This window comes from Somniosus microcephalus, chromosome 24, assembly GCF_052327205.1.
Source record: "Somniosus microcephalus isolate GS21.2 chromosome 24, FLI_Smic_1.0, whole genome shotgun sequence".
NCBI classification, from domain to species: Eukaryota; Metazoa; Chordata; class Chondrichthyes; order Squaliformes; family Somniosidae; genus Somniosus; species Somniosus microcephalus.
Window position 1 is genome coordinate 62457084 of NC_141010.1, and position 20444 is coordinate 62477527.

General features: G+C 50.7%; 1 protein-coding gene across 9 annotated transcripts in view; it reads left to right on the forward strand.

Annotated features, from left to right (window-relative positions):
- Nucleotides 1–20444, forward strand: part of strada (STE20 related adaptor alpha) — a 72284-nt gene that overhangs the window by 32187 nt on the left and 19653 nt on the right. For 7 of the 9 annotated variants that reach the window (XM_085966661.1, XM_085966669.1, XM_085966665.1 and 4 more), the window contains 2 exons: nucleotides 1625–1727; nucleotides 16460–16581. In XM_085966661.1, coding sequence (XP_085822787.1) covers nucleotides 1625–1727; nucleotides 16460–16581 — 225 coding nt within the window. The remainder of the gene's footprint in view (nucleotides 1–1624; nucleotides 1728–16459; nucleotides 16582–20444) is intronic. The other 2 variants (XM_085966667.1, XM_085966670.1) reach the window with 1 other exon arrangement.

The window sequence follows — 20444 nt, forward strand, 5'->3', positions numbered from 1 at the left end:
ATCCAAAGGACAGTACCGAACTCCCCTGCTCTGCTTGGAAATAGCATCATGTGCCACTGAAACCCTCATTCATTCCTCTTTACACCTGACTATCCCAATGCTCGACCAGCCAGCCTCCCATCTTCCACTTTCTTAAATTTCAGCTCATCTAAAACTCCGGTGCCCATATTCCATCCTTCACCAGTCCTGCTTGTCCATCCCCCCCTGTGCTCACTGAGCTACATTGGCTCCCGCTCCCCCAGTGCCTCGAATTTAAAATTCTCATCCTCATGTTTCAATCCCACCGGAGAGGGCAGACAGGGCCTCGGTTTAACATTTCATCCAAAAGTCGGCACCTCCGACAGTGCAGCCCTCCCTCACCACTGCAGTGTGGGCCTAATTTATGTGCTCTGTCTTGGGGTGCGGCTTGGAGATGTGAATGCTACCCACTGAGCCAAGCTAACACGGGTATTTTACAAAAAATAATTTCCTGCATTTTGTTAAATTTTTTTAATGCATGTTGGGGGAAAAAAAGCTCTAAAAATGAGCTGATGATTAGTTATTTTAAGGTGATTGGTTCTTGCCAGAGGGCAGCACGGTGGCATAGTGGTTAGCACTGTTGCCTCACAGCGCCAGGGACCCGGGTTCAAATCCGGCCTCGGGTGACTGTCTGTGTGGAGTTTGCACATTCTCCCCGTGTTTGCGTGGGTTTCCTCCGGGTGCTCCGGTTTCCTCCCACAGTCCAAAGATGTGCAAGTTAGGTTGATTGGCTATGATAAATTGACCCTTAGTGTTAGGGGGATTAAATATGTGGGGTTACGGGGATAGGGTGGGATATGTGTTGGTGTAGGGGTTACGGGGATCGGGTGGGATATGTGTCGGTGCAGGCTCGATGGGCCGAAATGGCCTCTATCTGCACTGTGGGGTTTCTGTGTTCTGTGTGACTTGAGGAAACAACTGTTTTACACAACGAGTGGTTAAGATTTGGAATGCACTGCCTGACAGGGCGGTGGATACAGATTCAATAGTAGCTTTCAAAAGGGAATTGGATAAATACTTGAAGGAGAAAAAATTACAGGGATATGGGGAAAGAGCGGGGGAGTGGGACTGACTGGATTGCTCTTCAAAAGAGACGGTGTAAACTCGATGGGCCGAAATTAAATCCCATCCCATTGAAATTCTTGCCTTTGTGTCAGCCATTGTCCACAGACACATTCTTTCACTGTCCTTTCTCAGCTCACCCCGCCCATTCCTGCCTGCTGTTAACATTTAAATGGAGTCTGCGCTGCTTGTATCTATCCTGCACTGGCTTTGTATAGCTGTATATTGCACGGGACCATCTACGGGAGACGGAGAAAATAGAGTGGCTAGTTTGTGAGATAGCCAGTGTGAAAATGATTGCCTGCTAATCGTTTGGAGCACTGCTGGTGTGCTGTGATCTTGAAGGGGACACGAGTTAGACAGGGTGAACAGAGCTTTGTCATGAAATCGCTCAATTTAATTAACAATTTGAAGAGAAGTGGAGCTGTGCCAGAATGGTCCAGATGCCCCTCCTGCTGGCGACTAGCCTCCTTGCTGATCACCCTGGAGCTGTTCATTCACCAGGCTGCTGCATTATACATCTTCTGTTTCTTTCCTCCCTCAGACAGATGAACACTCATCGGAAAATATTACACCTCCCCAGAACTGGGACACCATGAGCACCTTCCCACCAGACAGTAGCTCCTATGAGCTGCTGACTGCAATAGGTAATATTTGTGTGTGTGAGTGTGTGTAGCTTGCCTGTTATATTTTCCTAAAATGGACTAATTACTGCAAACTTACTTGGAAGGATTTGTGCATTCGAAAAGCGTGGCATGTGCTCTTGGGGCTTGGCTCTCATAGAAACATAGAAGATAGGAGCAGGAGTAGGCCATTCGGCCCCTCGAGCCTGCTCCGCCATTCAATGAGATCATGGCGGTTCATCCACATTCAGTACCCTGTCCCTGCCTTCTCCCCATATCCCTTGATCCCTTTAGCCTTAAGAAATATATTCAACTCCTTCTTGAATAGATTTAATGAATTGGCCTCCACTGCCTTCTGTGGTAGAGAATTCCACAGGTTCACCACTCTCTGGGTGAAGAAATTCCTCCTCATCTCTGTCCTAAATGGCTTACCCCTTATCCTTAGACTGTGACCCCTGGTTCTGGACTCCCTGACCATCGGGAACATCCTTCCTGCATCCAGTCTGTCTAGTCCTGTTAGAATTTTATAAGTTTCAATGAGATCCCCTCTCATTCTTCTAAACCATTCTTTCAATCCAGCCCGGTGATGGGATTGGCTTTGTCTCGCTTACTGGCAGTGCTCCATTTGAGAATTTAAGTGTGTGGCCTCCTATTGCTGTACACTTCCAGCAAGTGCTCCAAGTACATCTCTTCAACTGATGCTTGTAGCAATTATAGGCAATGAAATATGTCCGTAACATCCCAGCACAGTGAGGCGAGGTGAGCCGGAGACAAAGTGCACTCCACCGAACAACAATCGGACTTGCAGATTGGAAAGCTTGAATCTCCCTTTACTTCGCCATTCTCCCCAGTACTGAAATACGACACTGATAAAGTGGCCCAACATACCTGACTTACTGAATCTCGCGATTGCAATTAGAAACAGAACACAAAGTTACAAGTATAACAACAAACAGACCTATCTGAACACCAAGGAAAACACAACCTCCACAGGAAAACACAGCCTCCACAGGAAAACACAGCCTCCACAGGAAAACACAACCTCCACAGGAAAACACAGCCTCCACAGGAAAACACAACCTCCACAGGAAAACACAACCTCCACAGGAAAACGCAACCTCCACAGGAAAACGCAACCTCCACAGGAAAACGCAACCTCCACAGGAAAACGCAGCCTCCACAGGAAAACACAGCCTCCACAGGAAAACACAACCTCCAACAGGAAAACACAGCCTCCACAGGAAAACACAACCTCCACAGGAAAACGCAACCTCCACAGGAAAACACAGCCTCCACAGGAAAACACAACCTCCACAGGAAAACACAGCCTCCACAGGAAAACACAGCCTCCACAGGAAAACGCAACCTCCACAGGAAAACACAGCCTCCACAGGAAAACACAGCCTCCACAGGAAAACACAACCTCCACAGGAAAACACAGCCTCCACAGGAAAACGCAGCCTCCACAGGAAAACACAGCCTCCACAGGAAAACACAACCTCCACAGGAAAACACAGCCTCCACAGGAAAACACAACCTCCACAGGAAAACACAGCCTCCACAGGAAAACACAGCCTCCACAGGAAAACACAGCCTCCACAGGAAAACGCAACCTCCACAGGAAAACACAGCCTCCACAGGAAAACGCAACCTCCACAGGAAAACGCAACCTCCACAGGAAAACACAACCTCCACAGGAAAACACAACCTCCACAGGAAAACACAGCCTCCACAGGAAAACACAACCTCCACAGGAAAACGCAACCTCCACAGGAAAACACAGCCTCCACAGGAAAACGCAACCTCCACAGGAAAACACAGCCTCCACAGGAAAACACAGCCTCCACAGGAAAACACAACCTCCACAGGAAAACACAGCCTCCACAGGAAAACACAGCCTCCACAGGAAAACGCAACCTCCACAGGAAAACACAGCCTCCACAGGAAAACACAGCCTCCACAGGAAAACACAACCTCCACAGGAAAACACAACCTCCACAGGAAAACGCAACCTCCACAGGAAAACACAGCCTCCACAGGAAAACGCAGCCTCCACAGGAAAACACAGCCTCCACAGGAAAACACAGCCTCCACAGGAAAACACAACCTCCACAGGAAAACACAGCCTCCACAGGAAAACACAGCCTCCACAGGAAAACACAACCTCCACAGGAAAACACAGCCTCCACAGGAAAACGCAGCCTCCACAGGAAAACACAGCCTCCACAGGAAAACACAGCCTCCACAGGAAAACACAACCTCCACAGGAAAACACAGCCTCCACAGGAAAACACAGCCTCCACAGGAAAACACAACCTCCACAGGAAAACACAGCCTCCACAGGAAAACACAGCCTCCACAGGAAAACACAGCCTCCACAGGAAAACGCAACCTCCACAGGAAAACGCAGCCTCCACAGGAAAACACAGCCTCCACAGGAAAACACAGCCTCCACAGGAAAACACAGCCTCCACAGGAAAACACAGCCTCCACAGGAAAACACAACCTCCACAGGAAAACACAACCTCCACAGGAAAACACAGCCTCCACAGGAAAACGCAACCTCCACAGGAAAACACAACCTCCACAGGAAAACACAGCCTCCACAGGAAAACACAACCTCCACAGGAAAACACAACCTCCACAGGAAAACACAACCTCCACAGGAAAACACAACCTCCACAGGAAAACACAGCCTCCACAGGAAAACACAACCTCCACAGGAAAACACAACCTCCACAGGAAAACACAGCCTCCACAGGAAAACACAACCTCCACAGGAAAACGCAGCCTCCACAGGAAAACACAACCTCCACAGGAAAACACAGCCTCCACAGGAAAACGCAGCCTCCACAGGAAAACACAGCCTCCACAGGAAAACACAACCTCCACAGGAAAACACAACCTCCACAGGAAAACGCAACCTCCACAGGAAAACACAACCTCCACAGGAAAACACAGCCTCCACAGGAAAACACAACCTCCACAGGAAAACACAGCCTCCACAGGAAAACGCAACCTCCACAGGAAAACACAACCTCCACAGGAAAACGCAACCTCCACAGGAAAACGCAACCTCCACAGGAAAACGCAACCTCCACAGGAAAACGCAACCTCCACAGGAAAACACAGCCTCCACAGGAAAACGCAACCTCCACAGGAAAACGCAACCTCCACAGGAAAACGCAACCTCCACAGGAAAACACAGCCTCCACAGGAAAACACAACCTCCACAGGAAAACACAGCCTCCACAGGAAAACACAACCTCCACAGGAAAACGCAACCTCCACAGGAAAACACAACCTCCACAGGAAAACACAGCCTCCACAGGAAAACACAACCTCCACAGGAAAACGCAACCTCCACAGGAAAACACAGCCTCCACAGGAAAACACAACCTCCACAGGAAAACACAGCCTCCACAGGAAAACACAGCCTCCACAGGAAAACACAGCCTCCACAGGAAAACACAACCTCCACAGGAAAACGCAACCTCCACAGGAAAACACAACCTCCACAGGAAAACACAACCTCCACAGGAAAACACAGCCTCCACAGGAAAACACAGCCTCCACAGGAAAACACAACCTCCACAGGAAAACGCAACCTCCACAGGAAAACGCAACCTCCACAGGAAAACACAACCTCCACAGGAAAACACAGCCTCCACAGGAAAACGCAACCTCCACAGGAAAACACAACCTCCACAGGAAAACACAACCTCCACAGGAAAACACAGCCTCCACAGGAAAACACAGCCTCCACAGGAAAACACAACCTCCACAGGAAAACACAACCTCCACAGGAAAACACAACCTCCACAGGAAAACACAGCCTCCACAGGAAAACACAGCCTCCACAGGAAAACACAGCCTCCACAGGAAAACACAGCCTCCACAGGAAAACACAACCTCCACAGGAAAACACAGCCTCCACAGGAAAACGCAGCCTCCACAGGAAAACACAACCTCCACAGGAAAACACAACCTCCACAGGAAAACGCAACCTCCACAGGAAAACACAACCTCCACAGGAAAACACAACCTCCACAGGAAAACACAACCTCCACAGGAAAACACAACCTCCACAGGAAAACACAGCCTCCACAGGAAAACACAGCCTCCACAGGAAAACACAGCCTCCACAGGAAAACACAGCCTCCACAGGAAAACACAGCCTCCACAGGAAAACACAACCTCCACAGGAAAACACAGCCTCCACAGGAAAACACAGCCTCCACAGGAAAACGCAACCTCCACAGGAAAACACAGCCTCCACAGGAAAACACAACCTCCACAGGAAAACACAACCTCCACAGGAAAACACAAACTCCACAGGAAAACACAGCCTCCACAGGAAAACACAGCCTCCACAGGAAAACACAGCCTCCACAGGAAAACACAGCCTCCACAGGAAAACACAACCTCCACAGGAAAACACAGCCTCCACAGGAAAACACAGCCTCCACAGGAAAACGCCAGGGCGACTCTGGCAGTTATTGTCCATCCCGAGTTGACCTCAGTAGGTGGTGGTGGGCCTGCTCCTTGAACCGATGCAGTCCGTGTGGTGAATGTAGTCCCACAAAGACTGAACAGGCTTCCTCTAGAAAAAAACTGAGGGGTGACCTGATGGAGGTCTTTATAATTGTGAACGGGTTTGATAGGGTAGACACAGAGAAGGTGTTTCCATTTGTGAGCGAGACCAAAACTAGGGGCCATAAATATAAGATAGTCACTAATAAATTGAATAGGGAATTCAGGAGAAACTTCTTTACTCAGAGGGTGAGAATGTGGAACTCACTACCACAGGGAGTATTTGAGGTGAATAGTGTAGATGCATTTAAGGGGAAGCTAGATAAACACATGGGGGAGAAAGGAATAGAGGTATATGTTGTTACGGTGAGGTGAAGAGGGCTAGGAGGAGGCTTGTGTGGAGCATAATCAATGGTGTAGACCTATTGGGCTGAATGGCCTGTTTCTGTGCTGTAAAGTCTATATAATTCTATTAATGCAATACTTTTAGGCAGAGCACTCCTGAATTTTGACCCAGTGATGATGAAGGAATGGTGACAAGTCAGGTTGGAGTGTGACTTGGAGGGGGAGGTGGTCCCACAACATTGCTGGTCTTGTCCTTCTCAGCGGTAGAGGTCACAGGAGAGAAGCGGCACATTCAGCCACGGATACTGACTCATCTAGGATTGAGAATCAGCAGAGAGCCGCACCTTCCAGAGCCATTGAGCCATGAACAAAATCATCAACCTCCAAACAAAATGTTTAAAGGGGAAGGAAAGTGGGAAGGGAATCTTCTTTTCATGGAGCAGAATAATATACGCAATGGGATTATATTTAAAGTTTTTCTAAAAAATATCACTTTTCTGCCCATCTAGAGGCCCACTGGTCGGGTCTACCTTCCCCTGGTCATGACGGTGATGTCGCCTCCCGGGATCACCCTGGGACTGATCGACAGAAGACTGCGCGAATTGGACTGAGCCCAAGTGTTGGTCTAGAACCGCGGGACTCCGGGGCTGCAGATCTCCCAGCTGAGGGCATAGCTCCTGGAATTCCCTGTCCGTGCGAAGCCCTGTCCCATGCTTTTCCCATGAGGCCACACGGGTACTGCTCTCCGTCAGAGCCAACACTGGGGAATCAAATTAATGTTTTTATAATCAGACAAAATTCCTTTCAGACAATATTTTACTTTGATCAATAGGAGTATTTGGGGAAAAAAGTACCCTTTGCTCCTCCCTCCCTGACTTTCCTTCAGCTTTAAGTTGGTGACGGATGTTGAAGTATTTTATTAACAGCAAAAGCAAAAACCCAGCTCGACATTACTCACCGACACCCACTGACACAGCCCGGGACCTCTGGCCCACTGACACAGCCCAGGATTTCTGACCCACTGACACAGCCCGGGACCTCTGGCCCACTGACACAGCCCGGGATCTCTGGCCCACTGAAACAGCCCGGGATCTCTGGCCCACTGACACAGCCCGGGATCTCTGACCCACTGACACGGCCCGGGACCTCTGGCCCACTGACACAGCCTGGGATCTCTGACCCACTGACACGGCCCGGGACCTCTGGCCCACTGACACAGCCTGGGATCTCTGGCCCACTGACACAGCCCAGGATTTCTGACCCACTGACACAGCCCGGGATCTCTCTGGCCCACTGACACAGCCCGGGATCTCTGGCCCACTGACACAGCCCGGGATCTCTGACCCACTGACACGGCCCGGGACCTCTGGCCCACTGACACAGCCTGGGATCTCTGGCCCACTGACACAGCCCAGGATTTCTGACCCACTGACACAGCCCGGGATCTCTGACCCACTGACACGGCCCGGGACCTCTGGCCCACTGACACAGCCTGGGATCTCTGGCCCACTGACACAGCCCGGGATCTCTGGCCCACTGACACAGCCCGGGATCTCTGACCCACTGACACGGCCCGGGACCTCTGGCCCACTGACACAGCCTGGGATCTCTGGCCCACTGACACAGCCCAGGATCTCTGGCCCACTGACACAGCCCGGGATCTCTGGCCCACTGACACAGCCCGGGATCTCTGGCCCACTGACACAGCCCGGGATCTCTGGCCCACTGACACAGCCTGGGATCTCTGGCCCACTGACACAGCCCGGGATCTCTGGCCCACTGACACAGCCTGGGATCTCTGGCCCACTGACACAGCCCGGGATCTCTGGCCCACTGACACAGCCCAGGATCTCTGGCCCACTGACACAGCCCGGGATCTCTGGCCCACTGACACAGCCCGGGATCTCTGGCCCACTGACACAGGCTGGGATCTCTGGCCCACTGACACAGCCCGGGATCTCTGGCCCACTGACACAGCCCGGGATCTCTGGCCCACTGACACAGCCCGGGATCTCTGGCCCACTGACACAGCCCGGGATCTCTGGCCCACTGACACGGCCCGGGACCTCTGGCCCACTGGAACGGCCCGGGACCTCTGGCCCACTGGAACGGCCCGGGACCTCTGGCCCACTGACACGGCCCGGGACCTCTGGCCCACTGACACGGCCCGGGATCTCTGGCCCACTGACACAGCCCGGGACCTCTGGCCCACTGACACAGCCCGGGACCTCTGGCCCACTGACACAGCCCGGGATCTCTGGCCCACTGACACAGCCCGGGATCTCTGGCCCACTGACACAGGCTGGGATCTCTGGCCCACTGACACAGCCCGGGATCTCTGGCCCACTGACACAGCCCGGGATCTCTGGCCCACTGACACAGCCCGGGATCTCTGGCCCACTGACACAGCCCGGGATCTCTGGCCCACTGACACAGCCCGGGATCTCTGGCCCACTGACACAGCCCGGGATCTCTGGCCCACTGACACAGGCTGGGATCTCTGGCCCACTGACACAGCCTGGGATCTCTGGCCCACTGACACAGCCCGGGATCTCTGGCCCACTGACACAGCCCGGGATCTCTGGCCCACTGACACAGCCCGAGATCTCTGGCCCACTGACACAGCCCGGGATCTCTGGCCCACTGACACGGCCCGGGATCTCTGGCCCACTGACACGGCCCGGGATCTCTGGCCCACTGACACGGCCCGGGATCTCTGGCCCACTGACACGGCCCGGGATCTCTGGCCCACTGACACAGCCCGGGATCTCTGGCCCACTGACACGGCCCGGGATTTCTGGCCCACTGACACGGCCCGGGATCTCTGGCCCACTGACACGGCCCGGGATCTCTGGCCCACTGACACGGCCCGGGATCTCTGGCCCACTGACACAGCCCGGGATCTCTGGCCCACTGACACAGCCCAGGATCTCTGGCCCACTGACACGGCCCGGGATCTCTGGCCCACTGACACAGCCCGAGATCTCTGGCCCACTGACACGGCCCGGGATCTCTGGCCCACTGACACGGCCCGGGATTTCTGGCCCACTGACACAGCCCGGGATCTCTGGCCCACTGACACAGCCCAGGATCTCTGGCCCACTGACACGGCCCGGGATCTCTGGCCCACTGACACAGCCCGAGATCTCTGGCCCACTGACACAGCCCGGGATCTCTGGCCCACTGACACAGCCCAGGATCTCTGGCCCACTGACTCAGCCCAGGATCTCTGGCCCGCTGGAACGGCCCAGGATCTCTGGCCCACTAGAACGGCCCGGGATCTCTGGCCCACTGACACAGCCCAGGATCTCTGGCCCACTGACACAGCCCGGGATCTCTGGCCCACTGACACAGCCCGGGATCTCTGGCCCACTGACACAGCCCAGGATCTCTGGCCCACTGACACAGCCCAGGATTTCTGGCCCACTGACTCAGCCCAGGATCTCTGGCCCACTAGAACGGCCCGGGATCTCTGGCCCGCTGGAACGGCCTGGGATCTCTGGCCCACTGACACAGCCCGAGATCTCTGGCCCACTGACACAGCCCGGGATCTCTGGCCTACTGACACAGCCCGGGATCTCTGGCCCACTGACTCAGCCCGGGATCTCTGGCCCACTGACACGGCCCGGGATCTCTGGCCCACTGACACAGCCCGGGATCTCTGGCCCACTGACACAGCCCGGGATCTCTGGCCCACTGACACAGCCCGGGATCTCTGGCCCACTGACACAGCCCAGGATCTCTGGCCCACTGACACAGCCCAGGATTTCTGGCCCACTGACTCAGCCCAGGATCTCTGGCCCACTAGAACGGCCCGGGATCTCTGGCCCGCTGGAACGGCCTGGGATCTCTGGCCCACTGACACAGCCCGAGATCTCTGGCCCACTGACACAGCCCGGGATCTCTGGCCTACTGACACAGCCCGGGATCTCTGGCCCACTGACTCAGCCCGGGATCTCTGGCCCACTGACACGGCCCGGGATCTCTGGCCCACTGACACAGCCCGGGATCTCTGGCCCACTGACTCAGCCCGGGATCTCTGGCCCACTGACACAGCCCAGGATCTCTGGCCCGCTGATACGGCCCGGGATCTCTGGCCCACTGACACAGCCCAGGATCTCTGGCCCACTGACACGGCCCGGGATCTCTGGCCCACTGACACAGCCCGGGATCTCTGGCCCACTGACACGGCCCAGGATTTCTGGCCCACTGACACAGCCCGGGATCTCTGGCCCACTGACACGGCCCGGGATCTCTGGCCCACTGACACGGCCCGGGATTTCTGGCCCACTGACACAGCCCGGGATCTCTGGCCCACTGACACAGCCCAGGATCTCTGGCCCACTGACACGGCCCGGGATCTCTGGCCCACTGCCACAGCCCGAGATCTCTGGCCCACTGACACAGCCCGGGATCTCTGGCCCACTGACACGGCCCAGGATCTCTGGCCCACTGACTCAGCCCAGGATCTCTGGCCCGCTGGAACGGCCCAGGATCTCTGGCCCACTAGAACGGCCCGGGATCTCTGGCCCACTGACACAGCCCGGGATCTCTGGCCCACTGACACAGCCCGGGATCTCTGACCCACTGACACGGCCCGGGATTTCTGGCCCACTGACACAGCCCGGGATCTCTGGCCCACTGACACAGCCCAGGATCTCTGGCCCACTGACACGGCCCGGGATCTCTGGCCCACTGACACAGCCCGAGATCTCTGGCCCACTGACACAGCCCGGGATCTCTGGCCCACTGACACGGCCCAGGATCTCTGGCCCACTGACTCAGCCCAGGATCTCTGGCCCGCTGGAACGGCCCAGGATCTCTGGCCCACTAGAACGGCCCGGGATCTCTGGCCCACTGACACAGCCCAGGATCTCTGGCCCACTGACACAGCCCGGGATCTCTGGCCCACTGACACAGCCCGGGATCTCTGGCCCACTGACACAGCCCAGGATCTCTGGCCCACTGACACAGCCCAGGATTTCTGGCCCACTGACTCAGCCCAGGATCTCTGGCCCACTAGAACGGTTAGGGATCTCTGGCCCGCTGGAACGGCCTGGGATCTCTGGCCCACTGACACAGCCCGAGATCTCTGGCCCACTGACACAGCCCGGGATCTCTGGCCTACTGACACAGCCCGGGATCTCTGGCCCACTGACTCAGCCCGGGATCTCTGGCCCACTGACACAGCCTGGGATCTCTGGCCCACTGACACAGCCCGGGATCTCTGGCCCACTGACACAGCCCAGGATCTCTGGCCCGCTGGTACGGCCCGGGATCTCTGGCCCACTGACACAGCCCAGGATCTCTGGCCCACTGACTCAGCCCAGGATCTCTGGCCCGCTGGTACGGCCTGGGATCTCTGGCCCACTATAACATAAGAACATAAGAAATAGAAGCTGGATTCAGCCCTTCGAGCCTGCTCTGCCATTCAACAAGTTCATGGTGGATCTTCTACCTCAACTCCACCTTCCCGTACTATCTCCATATCCCTTAATTTCCAAAAATTTATCAACTTCTGTCTTGAATATGCTCAATGACTGAGCATCCACAGCTCTGGGGTAGAGAATTCCAAAAATTCACAACCCTTTGAGTGAAGAAGTTTCTCCTCATCTCAGTACTAAATGGCCAACCCCTTATTCTGAGACTGACCTCGTGTTCCAGATTCCCCAGCCAGGGGAAACATTTTCTCAGCATTAACCCTGTCAAGCCCCTTAAGAATTTTATATGTTTCAATTAGATCACCTCTCATTCTTCTAAACTCTAGGGAATATAGGCCGAGTCTACTCAGTCTCTCCTCATAGGGCAATTCTCCCATCCCAGGGACCAGTCTAGTGAACCTTCATTGCACTCCCTCTATGGCAAGTATGTCTTTCCTTAGGTAAGGAGACCAAAACTGTACACACTACTCCAGGTGTGGCTTCACCAATGCCCTGTATATTTGTAGTAAGACTTCTCTACTCTTATCGTTGGGTCAAAATCCTGGAACTCCCTCCCTAACAGCACTGTGGGAGTACTTTCACCACACGGACTGCGGCGGTTCAAGAAGGCGACTCACCACCACCTTCTCGAGGGCAATTCGGGATGGGCAATAAATGCTGGCCTTGCCAGCGATGACCACATCCCTCAAACGAATAAAAAACAATGCTCTAATCCCTTTGTAACAAAAACTAACATACCATTTGCTTTCCTAATTGCATGCTTTTTTGTTTTTCCTACCAAAGTGGATAACTTCACACTTCCCCACATTGTATTCCATTTGCCATGTTCTTGCCCACTCAGTCAACCTGTCTATATCTCTCTGCAGCCTCTTTGCATCCTCACGGCTTACTTTCCCATCTAACTTTGCATCATCAGCAAACTTGGATACGCTACACTCAGTCCCTTCATCCAAGTCATTAATATAGATTGTAAATTGCTGAGGCCCAAGCACTGATCCTTGCGGTACCCCGCTAGTTACAGCCTGCAAACCTGAAAAAGTCCCGTTTATTCCTACTCTCTTTTCTGTCCGTTAACCAATCCTCAATCCATGTTAATATATTACCCCAATCCCATGAGGTGTAATTTTGTTTAATAACCTCTTGTGTGGCACCTTATTGAATGCTTTTTGAAAATCCAAATACACTACATCCACTGGTTCCCCCTTATCCATCCTACTGGTTACATCTTCAGAAAACTCTAACCGATTTGTCAAACATGATTTTTCTTTCATAAAACCATGTTGACTCTGCCTAATCATATTACGATTTTCTAAGTGCCCTGTTACCATGTCCCTAATAATAGATTCTAGCATTTTGCCCACCACTGATGTCAGGCTAACTGGCCTATAGTTCCCCGTTTTCTCTCTTCCTTTTTTAAATAGCGGGGTTATGTTTGCTACCTTCTAATCCTTGGGGACTGTTGTAGAATCTAGGGAATTCTGGAAGATTAATACCAGTGCATCCACTATCTCTGCAGCTGCCTCTTTTAAAACCCTAGGATGCTGGTTGTCTGGTCCAGGGGATTTATCACCACTTTGTCCCATTAATTTCTCCAGTACTGATTTCTTTTAAGTTCCTCATTCTCTCTAGACCCTTGGTTCCCCATTATTTCTGGAATGTTTTTTGTGTCTTCTACCGTGAAGACAGATACAAAGTATTTGTTTAATGTCTCTGCCATTTCCTTATTGGCCATTATCATTTCTCCTGTCTCTGCCTCTAATGGGCCCACATTTACTATCACTAATCTCTTCCTATTTACACACCTATAGAAACGTTTACAGTCTGTTTTTATGTCTCTTGCTAATTTACTTATTCTTTTTTCTCTTTCATTATCAATTTCTTGGTCCTCGTTTGCTGAATTCTAACATCCTCCCAATTCTCAGGGTTACTATTTTTGGCAACATTATAAGCCTCTTCCTTTGATCTAATCCGATCTTTAACTTCTCGTTAGCCACAGTTGGACTGCTTTTCCTGTGGGGTTTTTGTGCCTTAAAGGAATGTATATTTGTTGTAAATTATGTATTCTTTAAATGCTAGCCATTGCTTGTCTACTGTCATACCTTTTATTGCAGTTTCCCAATCTACTGTAGCCAACTCGCCCCTCATACCTATGTAGTTTGCTTTGTTTAGATTGAAGACCCTAGTATCGGATTTAACTAAATCACTTTCAAACTGAATATAAAATTCTATCATATTATGGTCACTCTTCCCTAAAAGGCCCCTTTACTACAAGGTTATTAATGAACCCTTTCTCATTGCACAATACTAGATCTAAAATAGCCTGTTCCCTAGTTGGTTCCTCAACATACTGATCTAGAAAAATATCTTGTGTACATTCCATGACCTCATCCTCCACACTATCACTGCAAATTTGGTTTGCCCAGTCTATATGTAGATTAAAGTCCCCCATGATTACTGTATTACCCTAGTTATATGCGCCTCTAATTTCCTGATTTATACTCTGCCCTACATTACAGCTATTGTTTGGGGGCCTATAAACAACTCCCACCAATGACGTATTTTGCAATTCCATGTCAACAAACACTCAGTAAATTAATACCATGTCATACTTTGGTGTCTGGGGTCACAGAGAATGATACGTTCTCAAATAGGGACACAATACTTTGAACTCAGATGCGAAAGGGCTTCCTCTGATTTCCTCTGAATGATGAGAACATCCCGGGTGTCTGTGCTGGGATAGCCAATCTCGGAGGGCCAAAAAAATTACAAAACAACTGAAAAACAGGCCTGAAGTTCACCCAAAACAGAAATGTGCAGTCTTAAGAGCATATGGAAAGTACACCCACCCGCAAGTAACACACGCCGACAAAAAAGGCCCTGTTGTACCCGAGTATGTCCGTGAGAGACTGGGTAAAATCAATAACCTGACCAAGATAATTGTAGAAAACTCTGGAATACAAACCAAAATAGCCAACTGTTCAGTCCACAGAATAAAATTGACCTGTGAAATCCTTGTGCCTTAAATTATACTTGTTACCGGTAACAAAAGCCTCGGGACCAAACGTTCATCCAGCAATATGAGCAACCTGCAGCAAAGGAGCATCTGAGGAATTCTCTCTGCATTCCCTACACCTGGCGATCACAACTAGAATCATAGAATGGTTACAGCACGGAAGGAGACCATTCGGCCCGTCGAGCCCGTGCCGGCTCTCTGCACGAGCACTTCAGCTAGTTCCACTCCCCCGCCCTTTCCTCGTAGCCCTGCAAATCATAGAATCTTTTTCTTTCAGGTATTTACCCAACACAACAGCAACAACTTGTCTTTATATAGCGCCTTTAACATAGTAAAACATCCCAAGGCGCTGCACAGGAGTATTTTAGGACAAAAAATTTGACACCGAGCCACATAAGGATAAATTAGGGCAGGTGACCAAAAACTTGGTCAAAGAGGTCGGTTTTAAGGAGCGTCTTAAAGGAGAAAAGAGAGGTAGTGAGGCGGAGAGGTTTAGCTGGGGAATTCCAGAGCTTAGGGCCTAGGCAACAGAAGGCACCTTTGAAAGCCATGATTGAGTCTGCCTCCACCACCCTTTCAGGCAGTGCATTCCAGATCCTAACCACTCGCTGAGTAAAAAAAAGTTTTTTCTTGCGTCGCCTTTGGTTCTTTTGCCAGTCACCTTAAATCTGTGTCCTCTGGTTCTCGACCCTTCTGCCAGCCAATGGGAACTAAAAAGTGAAAAACTATTTCAGAAATTGTGCTGACAACAGGAGCAGCTTTAAAGGAATAAAAGAAAGAGTTAAACATTTATGAAGCACTTGATGGTGTTGGCGAGCAATGCCTCCAAGCACTTCACATGCAGTTTTATGTAGGCATTCCTGGCAGCCATTTTGTGCACAGCAAGATCCCACAAACAGCAACGGGGTGATTGACCCGTTAACCTAATTTCCGTGTTGTTTGACGGAGGAATCTTGGCCCGGACACCAGGAAGCCACCCCACTCCTTGAATAGTGATGTGCAATTGTTAACATTCACTGGAACAGTCAGAGCCATTGTTTAATTATCTCAGCTAGAGGGCAGCACCTCCGAAAGTGCAGCCCTCCCTCAGCACTGCACTGGGGTGTTAGTCTAGATTATGCATTCAAGTCCTGGAACGGACCTTGAACCCATGACCTTCTGACTCAGTTGGTGAAAGGGCGAGCAACTGACCCATGGTCAGCCAACAAAACAAAAGTGCCACAATATATTTTAATTTTAAAAGAAAGCAGAAATACCATCCACTAGTGGAGCCATCTACTAAAGGACATGCCCCTTGTGTGGGAGTGATTGTAAACTGAGTGAAGTGCTGTGTTGAATCCTGTCGATGTGAACTCTTGAGTATTGAGCTGATGTACCAATTCTGCTTTTGCCCCAGAGTGAAAATGGCTGTCTTTCTTGCACAGGTAAAGGGTTTGATGACATTATGACTGTGACTTTGGGGAGGTACAAGCGGACTGGCCAGCTGGTGGCTGTTCGGAGGATTAACTTGGACTACTGCACCAATGAGATGTTTGCTTTATTACAGGTAAGACCCTGTGTTAGTAAAATATGGGAGCTGAGAATCTGGAGGGAGCTGCATGGCCTGTGTTTTTAGGATTCAGAGGACAATTAGTGATTTTTAAATTAGTAGATTTCCAGGTAAGTATTTGAAGTCTGTAAATGCTGATCCTTGCACAGAACAGTGCAGTTGACAACATTAAAAGGGCTCCATCTCACATCATTTGGTGTGATTGATAACATCTGTTAGGGATTGCCATGTGTTTCTATTCTGAATGAAGAGGAGTGCCTTCAAAGAACACAGCTGCCCCTGGGCTGGATTACTTGAGTATACTTGGTGGCTTGTTGAAAATGCCTGAATTTATCAATGTCATCTGTGGAGTGTTTAAATCCATGCCCCTGTCAGGGGTCAGAGGTGAATTACAAAAGGTGATTCTGGTATTGGGAATTTAAGCTTTGAGGAAAAGAGGAGACTTTGGGAAGATTGAGTTCAAGTTTTTAAGACATGACAAAATTCCACATGCATTGCTCGCCATGATAAAGGGTTCAAATCCCATGGGACACAGGTTAAAAACAAGGAAGCTAAGAGTAAGAAGGGAAGTCAGCAGGAACTTTTTCACCCAAAGGGTCAGAGAGCTGTGAAATAAGTTACCAAGAAAGGTTGTGGAAGTGGACAGTGTAAATGGGCTGAAGAGACAATTGAATGTGTTTCTGGAAAGCGATTGGACTGAGGGATATGATGGTGCTCGGTACTTGGGGCTAATCTCTTGGAAAAGAGGTAGGCTTGGAAGGCCCAATGACCATTTTGTGAAATGTTTATCACTATTTGATCTCCCATGGAATTGCAGAGAGGAATTCACAATAAGTCTGCAGGTTGGGTGCCAGGGATAAATGGAGCAGGGCTCGTAGACATAATTCAATCCCCATTTTAAAGTCATAGACAGCTTCTGTTTTTGTTTAAAAACACTCTGAATTTTATCCCAGTAAATGTTTTGAAATTTGTCCTCCCAGTTTCTCCCCCCCCCCCCCCCCCCCAAGTTATTTTGAAAAACCTCTGAGCAGAAACGGGTAGAAGCTAAAGACATAACCCTCATTACAGCTGACTGAACAGGGCGGCTGCATGCTGGGACATTGGGCGCACTGCACGTGCTCGGAGAGTGCAATCCTAATTCAGCTGTGTCACAGCTCTGGGCAAAGTACCAACTCCAAGCCCAGGCTTTCAGGAGAGGCTGAGGCCTTCAAGTAAAAACACAATCATGGGCTACATGAGCAGTGCACCTGCTAGATACAAATGGAAACCTTTGCTTTGCTTTCTGTGAAGAGTATATCAGTGGGTTGGTTAACTTGTTTAAACCTGGTGTTTGTGATGAATCTGATTCGGATGTTTGGTTGCTGGATAAATTAACTTTTGAAGATTTACTGCATTCAGTTTACAAGCTGTCTCGTTATTGGTGGGATACTATGTGGAGGCTATGGAATTTTTTTTTTTAAATCCAATTTCCTTTCCTCTGACTTATTGGGATGGTTCGGCAGGTCTGTGCCTTCCTCTGATACCTCAACCAAGTGGCCATTTTTCAAGTGAGTTTAGACCATTTCGGGTTATTCAACTGCAGTGAGCATCACCGTCCTCACCCGAACCCCATCTCCAGAGCACAGGCTGACACTCCAGTGCAGTACTGAGGGAGTGCTGCACTGCTGGAGGTGCCGTCTTTCGGATGAGATGTTAAACCGAGGCCCCGTCTGCTCTCAAGTGGACGTAAAAGATCCCAGGGTGCTTTTCGAAGCAGGTGAGTTCTCCCCGGTGTCCTGGCCAATATTTATCCCTCAATCAATATTCCCTGTAATTTTTTTTGATGCACGGACCCTTTAACTGGCTGCGTGGCCTTTTACATTTTTCGTGCATGAAACTCCAGTACGATTTGGACAGGTTGGGTGATTGGGCAGAAACATGGCAAATGCACTATAATGTGGATAAATGTGAGGTTATCCACTTTGGTGGCAAAAACAGGAAGGCAGATTATTATTTGAATGGCAATAGATTGGGAGAAGGGGAAGTGCAAAGAGACCTGGGTGTCCTTGTGCACCAGTCACTGAAGGTAAGCATGCAGGTGCAGCAGGCAGTTAAGAAGGCAAATGGTATGTTGGCCTTCGTAGCAAGAGGGTTTGAGTACAGGAACAAGGATGTCTTGCTGCAGTTGTACAGGGCCTTGGTGAGACCGCACCTTGAGTATTGTGTGCAGTTTTGGTCGCCTTACCTGAGGAAGGACGTTCTTGCCATGGAAGGAGTGCAGCGAAGATTCACCAGGCTGATACCTGGGATGGCAGGAATGACGTATGAGGAGAGATTGTGTCGATTGGGCTTATACTCACTGGAGTTTAGAAGATTGAGAGGGGATCTCATCGAAACCTATAAAATTCTGTCAGGCCTGGACAGACTAGATGCAGGAAGGATGTTTCTGATGGCCGGGGAGTCCAGAACCAGGGGTCATAGTCTAAGGATAAGGGGTAAGCCATTTAGGACTGAAATGAGGAGGAATTTCTTCACCCAGAGAGTGGCGAACCTGTGGAATTCTCTGCCACAGAGGGTGGTGGAGGCCAGTTCATTAAATATATTCAAGAAAGAGTTGGATATATTTCTTAAGGCTAAAGGGATCAAGGGATATGGGGAGAAAGCAGGGACCGGGTACTGAATTTGGATGATCAGCCATGATCTCATTGAATGGCGGAGCAGGCTCGAGGGGCCGAATGGCCTACTCCTGCTCCTATCTTCTATGTTTCTATGTTATTTATGTTGAAAAGCCTATGAGCGGCCAGCGCGGGACCTCCAGACTACCAAATGGCCGCGCAGCGGGGACCAACACCACCCTCAACCAACATCACTAAAACAGATTATCTGGTCATTATCTCATTGCTGTTTGTGGGACCTTGCTGTGCACAAGTTGGCTGCCGCGTTTCCTACATTACAGTAGTGACTACACTTCAAAAGTACTTCATTAGCTGTAAAGCACTTTGCGATGTCCTGCGGGTATGAAAGGTGCTATAGAAATACAAATCTTTTCCTTTCTTTGCACAGGCTGCTGGATGATAGCAGGACCCAGAACCCTGTTTTTTTTTCTCCCCAGCCTCGGGGTTCTACTTCTAACCCAGCTGAGATTGTTAATAGCACAGAGCAAGTCTCAGCCCTGAGACCTTTAGGTCTGTAAAGCAGTGACACCCTAGCCCAACAGGGTGATGTGCAAGGAGCTGTCAGTGTAATTGTGTGAAGGTACAGTTGTACTAATGTGGGTCTGATGCAGTCAGTGTTTGTGACATTAGAACGAGTTCTTACACCAACCAGCAGATGGCCTCGTTGAGATTCTATACATTGCAGAGACACACTGGCCCCAGGGAGCAGCCCCTGGACCGCAGAGATATATGCCAGCCCTGGGATAAAGATCACCAGGAACAATTTTGATTTGTTTGGGAAAGGGTACTGGAAACTCTCCACATCGATCCGTCCAATGTCACGCTGCATGAGTGCACACCTCCGAGTGTTTACTGATGCTGTAAACCGGAGAGAGAATCTGGTCAGAGCTTCAAACCTCAACATTTGTGGCTGAGAAACAGCAGGACGGTGCACCGAGTGGATATTCGGAGAGTGCGGTACATTAGAAAGGGTTTGTCGTCCCCGGCGCCGTGTCCGCTGCATGGCACATGCTGCTGATTGAGGGAAGGTTTTGAGTCGAGCTGTATTAAGGCACATTGAGAGTAATGTTATTGTGGATTCGTGTATCGAATCGGTGCCCAGCGCCGTGGGCAAGGCGTGTGGGAGCACTCCATTTACTGATTACTTTTGCCTCTCTTAACTCATTAGCAGCTGCAGCGTGGGTTGTCTGATGGGTGAGCTAACAA